General features: G+C 34.2%; 1 protein-coding gene across 1 annotated transcript; it reads right to left on the bottom strand.

The window, feature by feature from the left end:
* Positions 1-315: 315 nt before the first annotated feature.
* On the bottom strand, positions 316-14581 carry LOC142344714 (uncharacterized). The gene is made up of 3 exons (XM_075396588.1): positions 12771-14581; positions 10126-10253; positions 316-1047 (listed from the first exon to the last, which is right to left on the bottom strand). Exons 1-3 carry the CDS (start codon positions 13841-13843, stop codon positions 854-856), a joined length of 1395 nt encoding a protein of 464 aa, XP_075252703.1. The 5' UTR covers positions 13844-14581; the 3' UTR covers positions 316-853.
* Between the last annotated feature and the right edge of the window lie 1105 nt (positions 14582-15686).

Below are 15686 nucleotides of genomic sequence, written 5' to 3'. Positions count from 1 at the left end.
GTTGCTCACAGCTATACATGAGAATGTTCACAAATACTTATGAAATTCAGCAAATCTTTGTTTGGTTCAATGTTGGTGATTACAAATATTAAACAGTAAAACCTTGATCACATACAAAAATTAAGAGCGCTTTGAATTACATTTCTTCAATTGGTGCATTAATAGGCAGTGAAATTTGATCGTTTCCCTCTCATTGGATGAGATCAAAAAGATAAGAGTGTTTGCACCCTCTCAAAGGGTGGAAAGATTTCTTGATAAAAACAAGCATAGTTGGTTCTGATCGTTCAACTGACCTCCTGCTTCTCAAGAGAAAAGAAAATAAAGCAACTTCTATTTCTTGTCAGCAACTGTAATAAATCTAAAGAACTTTTTACAAAGAAAGAGAAAGTCGGTTTCAAATGGATACAGCAACTCCGAGTTCATAAACTTAATCTTGGAATTTCAGTTGAATTGTATAATTTCCTTTTTCCTGCGTTTTGGGATAAATAGTTGCTATTGTTGATCACTATACGCAGAAAAAGGTGACATTGAATTAATATAACGTATCTTATATTGAGGAAAAAATCTTGGCTACAACAAATGAAATTGTTTCGGAAACCAACCCCTTTATATTCTGTCAAAATCTATATTGTTTTTTTATAATAGCTGATAATAGAAACAAAATGCTGACATTTTTTACAAACAGTGGCGGTTACCGAAACAGATTGAGATGCTTTATTCCAGACTCCGAATAAGGACAAGGTGCATCCTATAAGATTGTGATGGGGAGGGGGTGAGGAACCACATGTGGATATTGTTGGGACTTTTGGTTGAAAGGACCTATAGAGAAATAGTATCATTGTCCGGGGGAGTGTTAAGAGTATATGTTAGCATTGACAATCTGTGGCTGCTGGCTCTTCTGTTTCTCGAGATAGACGACCTCAGTTGGTTTGATCTCCTTCACTCTGATGTCTCTCTTATAGCAGAAGAAGTACATCCATACACACCCCAGTCCCACTAAGTAAACCCACCCCACTATGATCACCACTAGGGTAAACACCCAGATACCTGCAACATCATCTTTATACACAAAAGCTACCACGGTCAAAGAAAATTGAACATAGAAAAAATTTTTGACAAAATTTTTAGCGGCAAATGATTTGAAACCAGTGCAACATCTGTTGTAGAAACGCGGTGAAAAATTTACCAATTTTAATCAGTCCGATTAAAAAATTTCACGTGTTTTCTTTCTGATAATAGTTTGTATAACCTAACAAGTGGGTGAAACTATCAGAGTTAATGGGATGTGGCTGACACTTTTCGAGGAGTTAATGCAATTTTACGCAAATTTTGTGAAAATTTGGCATACTGTTATTTTGCTCTCATTTATGGCTATTTTCGATTATTTTTTGCTGAATTGCGTTACTATTCTCAACATGAAAATGCATATGGTTTTATTGTGAATAGATACTGTTATCTGAGAAATTAATAGTTTTTCGACCTTGACACTGTTTTCATTGAAAATATAAAAATTTTGTTAAGTATCAAAAAACACACAGGGTTTCATTGCAGTTCTATTGAGGTCAAAGTGAATCTTTAGAAGGTTTTCAGTTATTTTATGGTATTAAAAACCAGAAACTGTTTGTTTTCGAAAAACCAGTTGCAGTCGAAATACGAAAAATGGTAACCGTTTTTTCTGCAATTTTGTCACAGCATCAAAACCTGAGTAACAAAAATTTTAACTGATTGCTCGTTTCATAAATGAACCTTTTCAATTGTTGGAGTCTCCAAGACTAACAATTTCCAGGGCTAACAAAATTTTATTTCTTAAAAAGTGAATTTCGAGATCTGACCAACCGTTTGCGTTGTTATTTTTGATTTCTTGCCCTTTAAATTTGTCAACAAGATCCTCCATAGTTAAAAAAAAGAGGCATCTATGAAACCTAAATTTATTTTTAATTGAACGTTAATAGTAGATATGTAATTGGTTTTTGATTTCGTAGAATTTTGGAAACATTGTCTGATTTCGACTATTTGGTTCTTATACTTTCTGATTCAAATTAGCTAATGATTCCAGTTAGTAGCTTATTTTATGGTTGACAGTTTTGCTATTGATTGGCTGCCAATTTCAACATCGGATATCGGATTTTTTCATAGTTGATGCCGTTTACGTTCAGACAGATTTTGATTTTGTTAAAACTTTCATTTATTTGTCATTTTTTACTCATTGTTTTCCATATGCGCGTATTTTGACTTTTTTATCCAGCTGTTTTTTTTGTTTCTGGCATGAAGATTCTCTACAGAAACTGAAGTTCTTTTTTCAGCATCTTTTTGTTTTTTTTTCTAACCACATGTTTCGAACCGAGCATACGACTTAATTGTCAACCAAATGAAGAGATAATCAAAAAAGATGTTTGAGTTTAAAGAAATCGTTACACACTCAAAAAAACCCACTGAATTACATAACGCCATACCTCATCAGAGCACTCACAAGATCTACCATTATTAAAATAACAAGAAAAACAAACAAAAAAGCGAAAACACAATTTTTTTACAGCAAAAACTTATTATCTAAATTTAAAAGCACCTAGTAACAAACTAAAATTGCAATCAGAAAAACCCTAATTACATAAATTTACTTTTTTTAATTACAAAGCAGACTGGACTTTTCTTTAATGGAACTAGGTAACAAGTCGACAAAAAGAAGAAATATTGAAGAAATTAATGAACCAACATTTTTAAAAAACCAAGTAACTTCAAAGGTCTTATAAACCAGTAGCTCTTATTTAAAAAATAGATAAAATTACTACAACGTCATTAAGAAATCAATGAGGCCTCTCATTGATTAGACTAAGCCTTAGAAATGGACTAACGGTTCAGAAAAACAAACAAACAATTTGCGAAAACAATGGATTTAGGGAATTAAAATCCTCAGCTAATGTGATTACAATTTTTATTTCAGTTGTTTTAAACGCTAATTCAGTTGAAAATTTACTGAAGGCTTAAATTCTCGGCCTCATTTGAAAAACATTGGGGTATGTTATTAAGAAAATTTGCTTACAAGAAGACAAAAAGAACACAATAAATGACCACTCACAAAATATTAATGAAAACGCATATTGTCCAACAAAAAAAAACAGTTACAACATAATATCAAAAAACACTTGAAAGTTTGAATTGCAAGGAAGTGGTTGGGACCTCTCAATGATGAGAATACGTTACAAGTTGACAAAAACAAAAAAATAAAATGAAAAGTTAAAAAAAACTTGACAACTATCAGAAAATTCAAGACCTTTAACTATACACTGCATTGAATAAGTTCGTTCAATCCTCAATTAGAAAGTTTGGAACTCTCAGCATTTGGACAAAAATTTACGACTTACAAGAAAGAAAACAAGTGAAAACAGCAATTTCAAAAAAAAGAGCGAAGTGTCAAAGTCATTAAAAAATGAACTATTCTGCAAAACCTTTTTTTCAATTAATTTTTTAATAGCAAAGAGGTCGTTTTTGTAACAAAATGACTGAAAACGTCAATATGAACAAATATATCAAAACCACGAAATTTTGAGAACACGCGTAGTTTCAAATCTAATAAATTCAATAGCTTTCAACAATATTCAAAAAATACGCTAAGCACTGCCTCGATGTGAAGGCAATAATATATGTCATTCCTAAGTCTTCGATAGGTCATCAGAACAAGTCCTATGACTATGAAATTGACAACAAAAACAAGCGAAAACAAAAAAGTTTATTAGAAAAATGCAAGAAGAAAAGGTCATTAAAGCTATAAGCTTTTCTCTGAAAGATCATTTGAACTCCTTCTATAAGACAATGGGAACTATCGAAATTAGGATAATATAAGATTTCAGAAGAAACCAAAAATATTTAAAATATCCAAAAATTAATTTAAAAACTTTGAAAACTCGTGGCATCGAAGTCATAAAACCAATGGTTAAAAGATAAAACCACTGATCAATTTAATTTGGTTGCTGTAGAAGAGAAAGTGATCCTGTCATCATTGAGACTGACCTACAAATACACAAAATAAGCTTAAGATGGGTTAGTTTCGAAAAAAAATTGAAAAGCTGTTTTTGAAGTCCTAACAGCTATTAGTTGTCCACTCAAAACACTAGATAGGTTTAGTTGATGCCTATAAGGGAACATATTTCCATTTTAGTCAATGAGACTTCCATAGCAAAAAATTAAAATCAGAATATCAAAATTATATTAAAAATTACGAGTCGAAGCCGTGAAAAAGTTGAGCGAATTGTTCAAACGAAATATTTGGTCTTTGGGCATCGCTAGATTGTAAATGAGGTTTGCTTTTAACTGAACCTTGATATGAAAAGTGATTAGTCTCTAAGTGACTTCAAATAAAAAAACATGAAAAATTTTTAATTAACAGCTCAATTAGACTTCAATTTTTTTGATTCCAAAATTTGCTATGAGACCATAGCTAGCCTTTTTATTGCCTTTCGTCTATTAGGAACACGAAACTGTTTGATTTTAAAGCGTAAAATATGATTTTTAAAAGAAAAAATCTATATTTGAGCAAAAATTCACCTAAAAGTGAACAAAATCATGCAACTATCACATGCTCACACGTGTTAACCCCGCTAACTCCTCGGAAAAAAACGAAATTCAAAAAATTAAAAATTCAAAAAAAGGATACCACTCACATTCCTCAATGGTGAATACATCGATCGGCCAGTCTGAAAAAAAACCCATTTGAGTACATATCCCCCCACAATTGGGGTCGGAACAATTAACTTGTTACTTATAAGACAATACTAATTTGAATCTCAATCAAAAGCGTGACAGATGACGATTTCTGAATCTCAATTTTTATCGTTTGGTAAAAATTAGTTAAAAAAAAGAAAACATTGAATTCCAAAATGTTACACACCTTAAAAGTGTCAACAAAATAGCAATGTACAAATTCTAATATACATAAAACAAAAAGAATATATTTTATTTACAACGTTCGGAATACTAAAAACATTTAAAAAAACTATATTGGATAATTAGGAAATTAAAAAAAATGAAAGCTTAAAAAAGGTCCCTCAACAAATCTCTGTACTCCAGTGCCTTTGGGTCCTTCAGGTATTCCTTGAAATAGAATTCTTTCAAAAAACGTTTGATGTTTTTGACCTTATCAATTTTTTGTCTTTGTTCATATGGAACTTCATTGTACAATTTCATGGCTTGCAGCATCAATGATTTATCGAGGAATTCCGAATTACTTTTCATAGCCGGATAAATTTTTCCCGTTCTCGCATTTTGCTTACAATTGGAAGTTTGCAGTTCATTGTTGTTACTAAAAGCCTGGTAATTGTTTCCTAACATATTTCTTGAAAAATACCATACATCGATATTTGAGAAGGAATTCAACAGGCATGATTCTGTTTTTTATTTTTGAATCAGTCGAGCGATCAAACTTTTTTCTTTTGAAACACACTTATTTCCCAATTAAATTGTTTTTCTAATGTTATCATGAGATTTTTTCTGATACCAACAAGCATAAGAGATGAGTATTGAATGTGACTTAAAACAAGCGCGTTCAATAGTGTTACTCTAGTTTTTATAGGAAAACAGTTCCTTATATCTTTCAAGATTTTGATGCTGCACGCCATTCTGGAGAGTATTCTTTTGATCTCTTCTTTAAAGTTTAATTTGTTGTCTAGTATTACTCCTAGATATCTTACCGACGACGATTCTCCTATGTTCACATCGTTAACCTTGAGATGAGACGGAGTTTGTGCTTTTTTTGATGGAGCAAACACGATATATTCAGTCTTCTTATTGTTCATCATTAATTGGTGTGATTGGAAGTAACAACATAGTTTTTCAATATTTTTTTCCAAATAACTTCTAGCTATATTTTCATTAGTATGAGAAGAATAGAGGAAAGTGTCATCGGCGTACTGGATTACTTGACAATTGTGACTATCAATAACTATATGAAGATCATTCACATAAATGTTGAACAATATTGATCCTAACACTGTCCCTTGTGGCACTCCTCTGTTAAGTAAAATCCAGTCGGACTCATTTCCCGAGAAAACTACTTTTTGAGTTCTGTCTTTCAAATATGATCTAATCAAGTGTGTAGATGTTCCGTCGAATCCTGAACATTTCAATTTTTCTATTAGTATTTCGTGTGAGATTGAGTCAAATGCTTTTGAGAGATCGAGGAATGCTCCACAAACTGTATTTTTTTATCCATTTCAATTCTTACATATTCCGTACATTGTAGTAGGGCATCTGTTGTGGGCACTTTTTTTCTATATCCAAATTGTTTAGGTGACAGCAATCTATTTGAGATCAAATAGTCATTAATTTGGATCCTTATAACTTGCTCAAAATTTTTTGCCAAGGCGCCGGTTACTGATATTGGACGATAGTTAGTGGGATCTTCTGTGTTTCCTTTTTTATAAAGAGGTGAGACCAAAGCTTTTTTGAGGTCAGTCGGAAAAGAAGACTCAGAAACAGACTCATTTATCAGAAAACAGAGAAGCTCCGCAAGGACCGATTGGGCATCTTTCAACGCCCATGCGGGAATTTTTGAAGGACCCAAAGGTTTGTTCACAGTCAAACATTTTATTAAATCATGGACTTCTTTACAAGTAACATATTTGAAGAAGAATCTATTTGCATTTCCCGTATCAGCTGAGAACAATGTTTTATCAAATTTTTTTCTGTCGCCAAAGTGTTCCCCCAAAACTGAAAACTTGAACTTGAAATTCAAAAGGTTTGCGATGTCCTTTCCGTTCGCGATAAGCTGACCGAAGCTGTTACGCAGAGTGTCTATTACAATTCGTTGTTTTTCATTGTTCCTAACTTCTTGTATAAATTTCCAGCGACTTTTTTCTGTGTTCAGAGAAATAAAGTCTTTTAACAAGGAAGCTTCATTTTCTGATTTGAAATTTTTTCCAGATAGGAACTTATTTCTATTCAGGAAAATTTTCGGTTGGTCATTCCTCACAAAACAAGATTTCAATGGTGCATGCACATTTATTGCCTGCTCGACTATGATACAAAATTGCAACATCATTTCGTTAGCATTTTGTGACATCCAGAAAAGACTCCAATCTGAACTCCGAATATATTCCTGGAAATTTTCTTTAGAATAGTTCTTTTTGTCGAAAAAATTTTTTTGATTGGCATTTGTTTCATCATCATTTTTTCGTCTATTATAGCAACTGTTCCGTAATGATCACTATTCAAGATGCTCTCTGTAACAAAACATTTTTTGAAGTTTTCCGTGATGGTATAATCAATCAGTGCAGTCTTATTGACACTCTGTCTTGTCCCTATATTTGTGTTACATGACACCAACCCGTACGGAATAAATAGCGTTTCTAATTTTCGTTTTTCGTTCTTTTAATAATCAATATTGTAATCGCCCATTAAAATTATTCGTTTGTTCTCAGCTGCAGCACAGTCAATTCCCAGAGCCAGTTCTGACAGAAACATTTCAGAAAGGTGTTTGGTCGGGCAGTACGAAATATTTATCAATTACTTTTTTTTATTGAACTGACATTCTACCCAGATGCTTTCGAAACGGGATTCCGAGACGGTGGTAAGATCTGAACGTTCTTTAGGTTTAAATGATCTAGGTATATAGAATAGCAGGCCACCTCCACTTGTTTTGTCATGTAATGAAAGATTCCTATCTTTTCTGAAACATTGAAAATTTTCACTGCGTACTTCCTAAAAACGGATATCGTCATTCATTTTGAGCCATGTTTCTGAAAAGCCAAAAATTGTGTTTTTTCACAAATCATCCATTAATTGTTTCAAGGTAGAGTTCTGACCAACAGTACTTCTACAATTGAGGGAGAAAATCTTTACAATATTCTTAAAAGACGCACCTATTGTTTTAACACACTCAGCATATTTCAGAACTGGCCCTGGGTTTTGTTCTACATCTCCACATTGAATCATGATAGAAGCCTTAACTATTAAGACAAAACAAATATTTAATACACGGGAAAAAGAAATTGTAATTAAATTAAAAGGCGTTCCCGGTGTTCTATTGTTTAACACGAAAAGTGGCACCTCATGAAAATTGTCGTACACAAATTCTCTTGAAGATAGAGTTCGTGAAGATTAAATAAGTAGAATAATGAGACTGATTCTCCATTTCCATGAAGTGCCTTCCCTAAACATCGATATCAAAATTGAAAAATAAAACAAGCAATACATCATCTCGCGTTACTATACGAATTATTAAAAATGATTATTTCCCCTGGTGTTGTAATAGGTTTGGTTGAAAGGTTTGCGTCGAAAAGAATGAAATTTATTTCTATTAAACGATTGGTTGAAATTGCGATTGTATTGAGCGTCTGCAACAATATTGTTTGATGTGAGAAGAAAGTGTCCTAAAACTGCATTCTTTAAAAAAGGTACTCCCTGCTGGTAATTAAAATATAAATCATCATAAAACAGATAGTTGTAGTGGGGTAGTTTCATCATCATTTGATGAATAGGTAATAATTTCAAATTCATATTATTAGCAGAGTTTGCATAAATTTCAAGTTTTTTGTTGAAAGCATATATTCGTTCATTAGCAACAGCGTTATAATTTGATGACTTGATTGGTGGGATTTCCATTAGCACTAGAGATTTGGGTTTAAATTTGTGAGACACTACTTCAACTAATTCAATGTATACATTGAAAAAGTCGTTCACATCACGATGTTTTTGTTTTAAAATCGAATTGGTTCCATCTTGCAAAACAACAGTTTTAAGTTCTTTCTCGGGATATTTTTCTAGAACAGCTATCTTTTCTTTTGTTGTTGAACCTCTATATGCGTGAATGCAGATGTCTTGCGGTATTGAATAACCAAATTCTTAACCAAACTACTTCCAAGTAATAAATTCTCCGTGTTTTCTGGAATACTAAAAGTTGGAAACGTTCTCACCTTGTATTCGTTATTTAATTTATGTGGTACTTCCTGATCTTTTTTGTATGTTGCCTGATTACCCTCCTGTCTGCTTTCTTTGATGTAAACGCTGCATTGTATAACATAATTTTTTATAAGGTCATCTTTTTCAACTTTTTTGAAAAGGTCATTATAAATTTGATAAAGTTCGCATTTAGAGAGTTTCTCGAAGGATTGGAGGGATAGCATTGCGGTAGAAATGTACAATTTGTTTATTTACAGATGGGACAATATTAACAATAAGGGTATAATTCGTAAAAGCAAGCGAAATAATGTATCTAATCTAAGCAAAAATCATCTTTTTAAAACATGGAGGTTAAAAGAGCAATTCGAGTTAAAACATAGAAGCAACTGTACAGTAAAATGAAACGTTCGCTTGTGAAATGAAACGTTTGCTTGTTAGTGAAACGTTCGCTTGTAAAATGAAACGTTCGCTTGTGAAATGAAACGTTCGCTTGTGAATGAAACGTTCGCTTGTGATGAAACGTTCGCTTGTGAATGAAACGTTCGCTTGTGATGAAACGTTCGCTTGTGAATCAGAAAAAATCAGAAAGTTTTTAATGATTATTTTTCTACTTGATAAAATTGGATTAGAGTTGATTTCATGTCTGTCGTTTCGTTTGTTCCAGTGTTCATTCTAGTTAAAGGACAAGTTTGATCTCACTGACTTTAACCTACTTTTTATTATACGTCTTTTCTTTTTCTGATTCTCTCATCACTAGGGCTAGTATAACCCGATGAAACGAAACTTGACGCTCATTGCCCAAGCATGCAAGATTTTCAATCTCTAGAAGGAAACCTGCGATGTCTCATCAATAACTTGATTACGTGAAGGTCTTGTCAAACTCTTTTAAATCAACTTTCTTGGCACAACTGGCTATATTCTTAATGTATTTGTTCGTATTAGGGAAACAAAAAATTTAAAGAAATTTTATATAGCTTCAGTTAAGTGGTATTGCTTGCAGTGGATAATGAACAGGATTTGCAAATTTTGGTCTATCAGTTCGCGTGTTTTAATAGGCATATCAAGTATTTTTCACTGGTAGTTTATTAGTGCTGCTTTTCAATGTTGAATCAATTGGTCTTAGAATATCTGCCAACAGAAAGACAGTAAATTGCGTTCTTATTTCACAAAACAAGCACTATTTATTTAACTCTTTTCTGAACTGCCTATTAGAAGTATGTGGCTATTGTTCACCTGGATCACAGTAGTCTGGATTCATGATCTCTGCGTCGTAGAACCGGCTCAGTCCAGTCTGTCTCCTGTCATAGTCTTCAAACTGGTCGTTGATCAAGTCGTCTCTCTCCAACTCAAATTCAGGTCTCCTAAAAAGTAATTTCCTAAGTTCATAAACATTCCATATGAAAGTATCCCAAAAGTGAATATGCAATATCAGTGAATAGTGCAAGAAAACAAAGATTTGCAAAAAAATGAAGGTCTGTTGATAGATAGAATGAAAACCGAATCTTAAATTGACGTTTGAGTTTTAAAATTTTTGTTGTGTTTGATTTGCAATTCGTCAAAATTTATTTTAAACCACGCTGTCATCACAATTTACATCGTTTTTGCTCTCAATTTACATTGTATCTCAATTTACATCATTTTGGATTTGAAAACAGCTCTAAGTTTGAAGTCACTGCAATAACTAGATCTATTAGAGCAAACCTTTGCTCGTCATGTTGATTCCATGTTATAGTGAGTAAATTTGAGACCTTTGCGGGTTCGGACCCCTCAATATCTTAACTGATTGCAATCCTGTGCTCTCCACTGAGCCAACTGGTCCAAACTGCGAGTCTTACTATGCTCCCTTATATTGAACTATCATTTCAAGCTCCATCTTATGATCACAACTTATATAATAGAGTGTATACTCAAGATCACATATTTCTTTTGATTTCCGACTCAGATCTGCTAAAATGTTGTCTGCTCTACAGACACCACTCATAAGATTGTAGTTGTAGATTACCTACTATCTGCTGCATTTTTCATTCTTTTTGGAGCTGTCAACTTCATTACAGAGCAGTTCTACAGGTTCAGGCAGAGCTCTGAAGTGACTTGTGCAAAGTCACCTAGCTCGCAACCTGTAAGTATGAAAAAGCCGCGAGTTCTTGGAAGTCAACTTCCGGCTACGTCAACAGGAACTTCTGGCATTAACTTCGAGCACTGCAGACTTTGGCTTTCTTCAAACTGTAAATGTTTTTAGCCATGACTATATGTTTTGCCTCATGCTTGTCATGTAGTGATTCTAAAATTTGGACATCTCTAACGATTGTTTTTGTCGTTTTTGGATATTTGGAAACTACACGAACAATTTGCTACTTTTTAAAAGATACATAAAGGGGAAATGTTTAGTACAAATCGGAATAATATTCAAATTTGGAGAATCAAAGTGCTCCCGTAAAAAAAATGGAATTGAAAAAACTAAAGATCACAAAATTGAAATAAAAAGTTACATCAAAATTTATTTAAAAACACAAAATCGAACAACACAGTCCCGGAAAGCAGAAATTTTTTTCCAATTTCTATACCAAGATACACCAAGACGCTTACTTTCTCGATAAGCTAACTCAACGAAAGTACAAGCAGATGATTAAAATAAAATACTAACTAAATTTTTGAATCCTTGGGCAAAAGGGGAAGGCTTGTCATTTATTATCTATCAATCCCAATGACCAGAAGCAAAAAAAACACGTTGAGTACCGTTATCGGGGTTTCAAAAATCCAATCTTTTGTATTCAATGTCAAACGTAATAATAAAACTATCACCTACTGAAATTTGTGTTTTGCAAAACTCACATGTTAGAATGGAAAACAGTTTAGTCAGTCTAAAAAATTTAAAATATGGAAAACCACAAAAATCTGAAAATTCTAATATGTAACTGAATGCAATTGCTTTATAATGATAACAAATTTAACACGCATACAGAACGCACATTTTCACCTCGAATAGTCATTTTTAGCAGCAAACTCCCATAAGTGGACATTGCTTTTAAGATGTGGAAAATCTTTGGAAAACCTTATCCGAAAAAAACTACGATTCCCTCAGCATTATCTCTGACGCTATGAAAATCAACACAGCTTGCTAATTAACTGTGCTTTGAGGAACTCTTTCAACGTGCTAGCCAAATAAGAACCTTTAGTCACCATATGTTTTTCGAATCAGTCAGTTGAAAAACTTCAACTCAATCATGTTTAGTCCCCCTATATAAAAAATCGATTCGATGTTAGCAAAAAATCAGTAAATTTTGCGTTCGTGGAAACGAAACCATTCGCAGCATTTAATTAGCCTAAAACTGTTTTGCCCGAATTTAGGTAATTACTTGAGATCAACATAAAAACTTAAACGTTCTTGCGGACAAAGCTATGGGTTATTTCAAAACCGTTATATTTCTTCTTAATCGATAATTAGTATAGAGAGGGACAGTTCGGAAATCAAGCACCAATAAGGGTTTCTTCTATTCCGGTAATTAGATACTGTATCCGTTGGAAAGGGTTAATTTTGAAACTAGTTTCCTCACGCGATTACAACTCTAATCTCTTTACATGGTTCGTGAATATATACTCGATTTTTCGGCTGTATCTTTTTAAATGACGCTGATTAAATTATTCAGTTTCGAGTTTAAAATCTCAGCCTTCTCTTTGAATGATGCAGTTGCATGTTTAAGTTAGGAAAACAATACACGCAAGATTCAAACACGAAATGCTTAAAATTTGACTCATTCAGTTCAGTCCTTAATTGTTATGCAACCGTCCTCAATTTCAATTTCTACTTCAAAAAAGACGTTTTCAATTGATAGAAATGCGGATTTTAAAATTATTTGAGATTGTGAAAACAAGCCTACCTTCGAGCAATGATGATGGTCCCGGAGGTCCAGGCAAGCAACTGGATGATGCTCAAAAAGAGCCAGGACATCTTGTGGAACTGTCCAAGTGAATTAGCAGACCGTGCTCTGTCATCAAAAGGCTTCAAAGATCTACTTGAAGACTTCCTTTTTAGACGTTCCCATCCGTGTAAAAGCGCAATCAAAGCGATAATGACCAAAGTAGTTCCTGCAATCACAAGGTTCCATTCTGGAATGTAGTCATTCGCTGGACACCTGTACAGGTAAACAGCGCCCATGATGATTTGGGTGATGCAGAATAAACAAACAACAGCGTAAACAAAAACAACGATGCTTGTTTTTGAGATTTTCACTCTCATGTTTTCGTCATTGTCTTCGTCATAATCAATGTTCAATTCTCCGGTGGCGTAAGTTGGAGCGTAAGTACTTCCTCCATTCCGCCTTTCATCTTCGTAAAAGCGTTCTGCTGTCCCTGGTCGATAGTTTTCAGAGAAGTCGTGATTTATACTTCCAGGTCCACGCTCAAATGTCTCCTCGTAGTACGGTTGCAATTCCGATTCTCGAACGTATCCGGGGTCGTAGTCCGCGTACCGGCTTTGTCCCCCCATCCGTTCCCTGGATCCTAACTCTTCCTCAGGTCTGTACCTAGGATCTCTGGGGTCAAATTCTCGCGACTGCTGAGGTCTGGAGTACCCATACGATGACCCATCTCTCGACTCTGGCCGTCGCTGTTGATAGTTGAACCCAGCTCCATCGCGAGATCCGGGTCGTTGAGGACTGTTGTAATCGCTGAATCTGGGTTCCATTTCGATGTCCGGGCCTCGTTGCACTGGAGGGTTCGGGCGGTACTGGTATCCTCTGTCATCATATCTGGGATCTCTTTGATCTCTCGGATCCCTGCCTCTTGGATCGTAATCATCGTACCTCCGATCGTCGTAATCGTAGACTAATCTACCTGGCGCCGGGGGTCTTGCTGGTGGCGCATCCATTATATCGTCATCGTTGTCGTTGTAACGCGCCATAAAATTCCTCTCAGGAATTCGACGTTCACGTTCATCGTCGTCGTAATACATGTTAAAACCAACTAACTAATCTGTAAGTTTGTAAGGTAAACAAGTTATAACCTTTCTACAGAAATGTGATGGATACTTTAAACACCTACGTTAGTAAAAAAAAATAATATATAAAGCGAATAGAGGAAGTGTAAAAAGCGGAATGTTATTAGTTTGTAACTGGTTCTAAATTTCGCACTTCTAAGTTTGCTATATTTGGAATCTGAAATGACGAAATATGAGATTTTATATCTTTTCCTATTTCCCTGCACGTTGTTTTCTGCTCGAGTAATATTATCTGTTGTACGTGAAGGTCTCTCTGTAACAATTGCGTAATAAGGGAACCGCTAAACTGCGGCGGTGGTATTCCCACGTATTAAGATACAAAGACGGTGGAAAGGAAAATGTTCACACACCGACTATTTTGACTGTACGTGCGTGCTTTTTCTGAGCTGCATTTGCTGTACGTAAAATTTTCACATGTACTTTATGTGTGCATAATTTTCATGCAACAAAATAGCTTTATTTTTTCTGTTGCTTATGGCATATATTTGGTCGTTATTTTTCTTTCTTTTTTTCAGTGTTGTAGTTGTAATAGTTCAGCTTAAATGTAAGATCAAATGTATGCAAAAATGCACGGCATTATGTACAATGTAGATTTTTTTCAGTTCGTGTTAAAAACACGTTTCATTAATTTATACCACAATAGAATCTACTCGGAGTTAGATTGAGTCATGCTTGGCTATACTGTGAAAAATAAGCAATAGTGACGCAAAACGTCATTTACAAAATAGCTGCAATGTCTCAATCTGAACGCAAATGTTTCAGTAAACAAGTTTTAAGTTCAAATCAATTATCGCCACAAACAAAACTCTATTAGTCCTCTAGTTTCAACACAAAGCTCATATCGTGATCACAAACAAGGGCGAATTCCCCAAATGACCAAATTCGGCGACCACTTGTCAAAAACCTGCTGTTCATTGTACAAACAAATTGTATATCGATTGGCTTTTGCAAATTAGGTCTCATTGTCTAGTAGTTGAGGAAACAAATCCTCAGAACCAGTCATTTGAGCCGCTTAAAGTGGGAAAACTGACAGGCTGGACTCCGAATGCTTTTGACATTGAACATGTAGTAACTTGAATTAATATGTCTAGCTCAGTTCTAGAGTTACGTTCAAGCGCAAAAGAGTGCAAATTGATATTTAATATATCATTAGTAACCCACAGGTACAGCTTTTGTCATTGCCATGAGACTAACCAAAGACCCAAAGGGAGAAATCTTAATATTTCATTTGTTCGCCCTCCCAATCCACAAATCTGTGCACTAAATGACCTTTGAAAATGAGAATTAGGACTGAGAATTCAGTATGTCTGCTTTTGAAGCTGATAACCAGATTTAAGTCAAATTTAAAAGGAGCCCCTCCGTTTGAAGGAACGATTAAAAACTATTGAAACTTTGAAGTTAATCTTTTTGTATTTAGTCATTCAAATTTGCTATTCAAATGTCACATGAGTTAACTCTTACTTTATCGTTGTTTTTCATGCAAACAATTTGGTAATTTTAATCTGGATTGTTCAGTATTTGCTATTATTTGTTGTTATGCAATCAATCCACTGTTCTTTGGCTTGTGCAGGTTTTTTTAAAGATAAATGTTGTGGTTCAGAAAAATATCAAGAGATTAAGAAGTTTTTCCAATAAAGTTTGAAAGAACGAACGAAGAAGTTACCTGACGATCTCTACTGTTGTGTCGATGAATAATGGCCACAAAACTAAACTCGACGCTAATTTTTTTGGCGCTATCATTACCTTATTGACGTATCAATCGGATATCAGAAGTAAATTCTCGCACACAGAAACCTGA

This window comes from Convolutriloba macropyga, chromosome 8 (genome assembly GCF_964194025.1).
Source record: "Convolutriloba macropyga chromosome 8, txConMacr16.3, whole genome shotgun sequence".
Lineage (NCBI taxonomy): Eukaryota > Metazoa > Xenacoelomorpha > Acoela > Convolutidae > Convolutriloba > Convolutriloba macropyga.
The sequence above is the reverse complement of the archived record's forward strand: the minus strand, read 5'-3'. Positions and strand labels throughout refer to the sequence as shown.

Bases quoted from the DNA above. Each gene is read 5' to 3' on its own strand.
- LOC142344714 (XM_075396588.1), bottom strand. From the start codon at position 13,843: ATGTATTACGACGACGATGAACGTGAACGTCGAATTCCTGAGAGGAAT. The intron at 10,254-12,770 runs GTAGGCTTGTTT...ATTACTTTTTAG, and splicing joins ACCATCATCATTGCTCGAAG to GAGACCTGAATTTGAGTTGG. The intron at 1,048-10,125 runs GTGAACAATAGC...ATGATGTTGCAG, and splicing joins TCCAGACTACTGTGATCCAG to GTATCTGGGTGTTTACCCTA.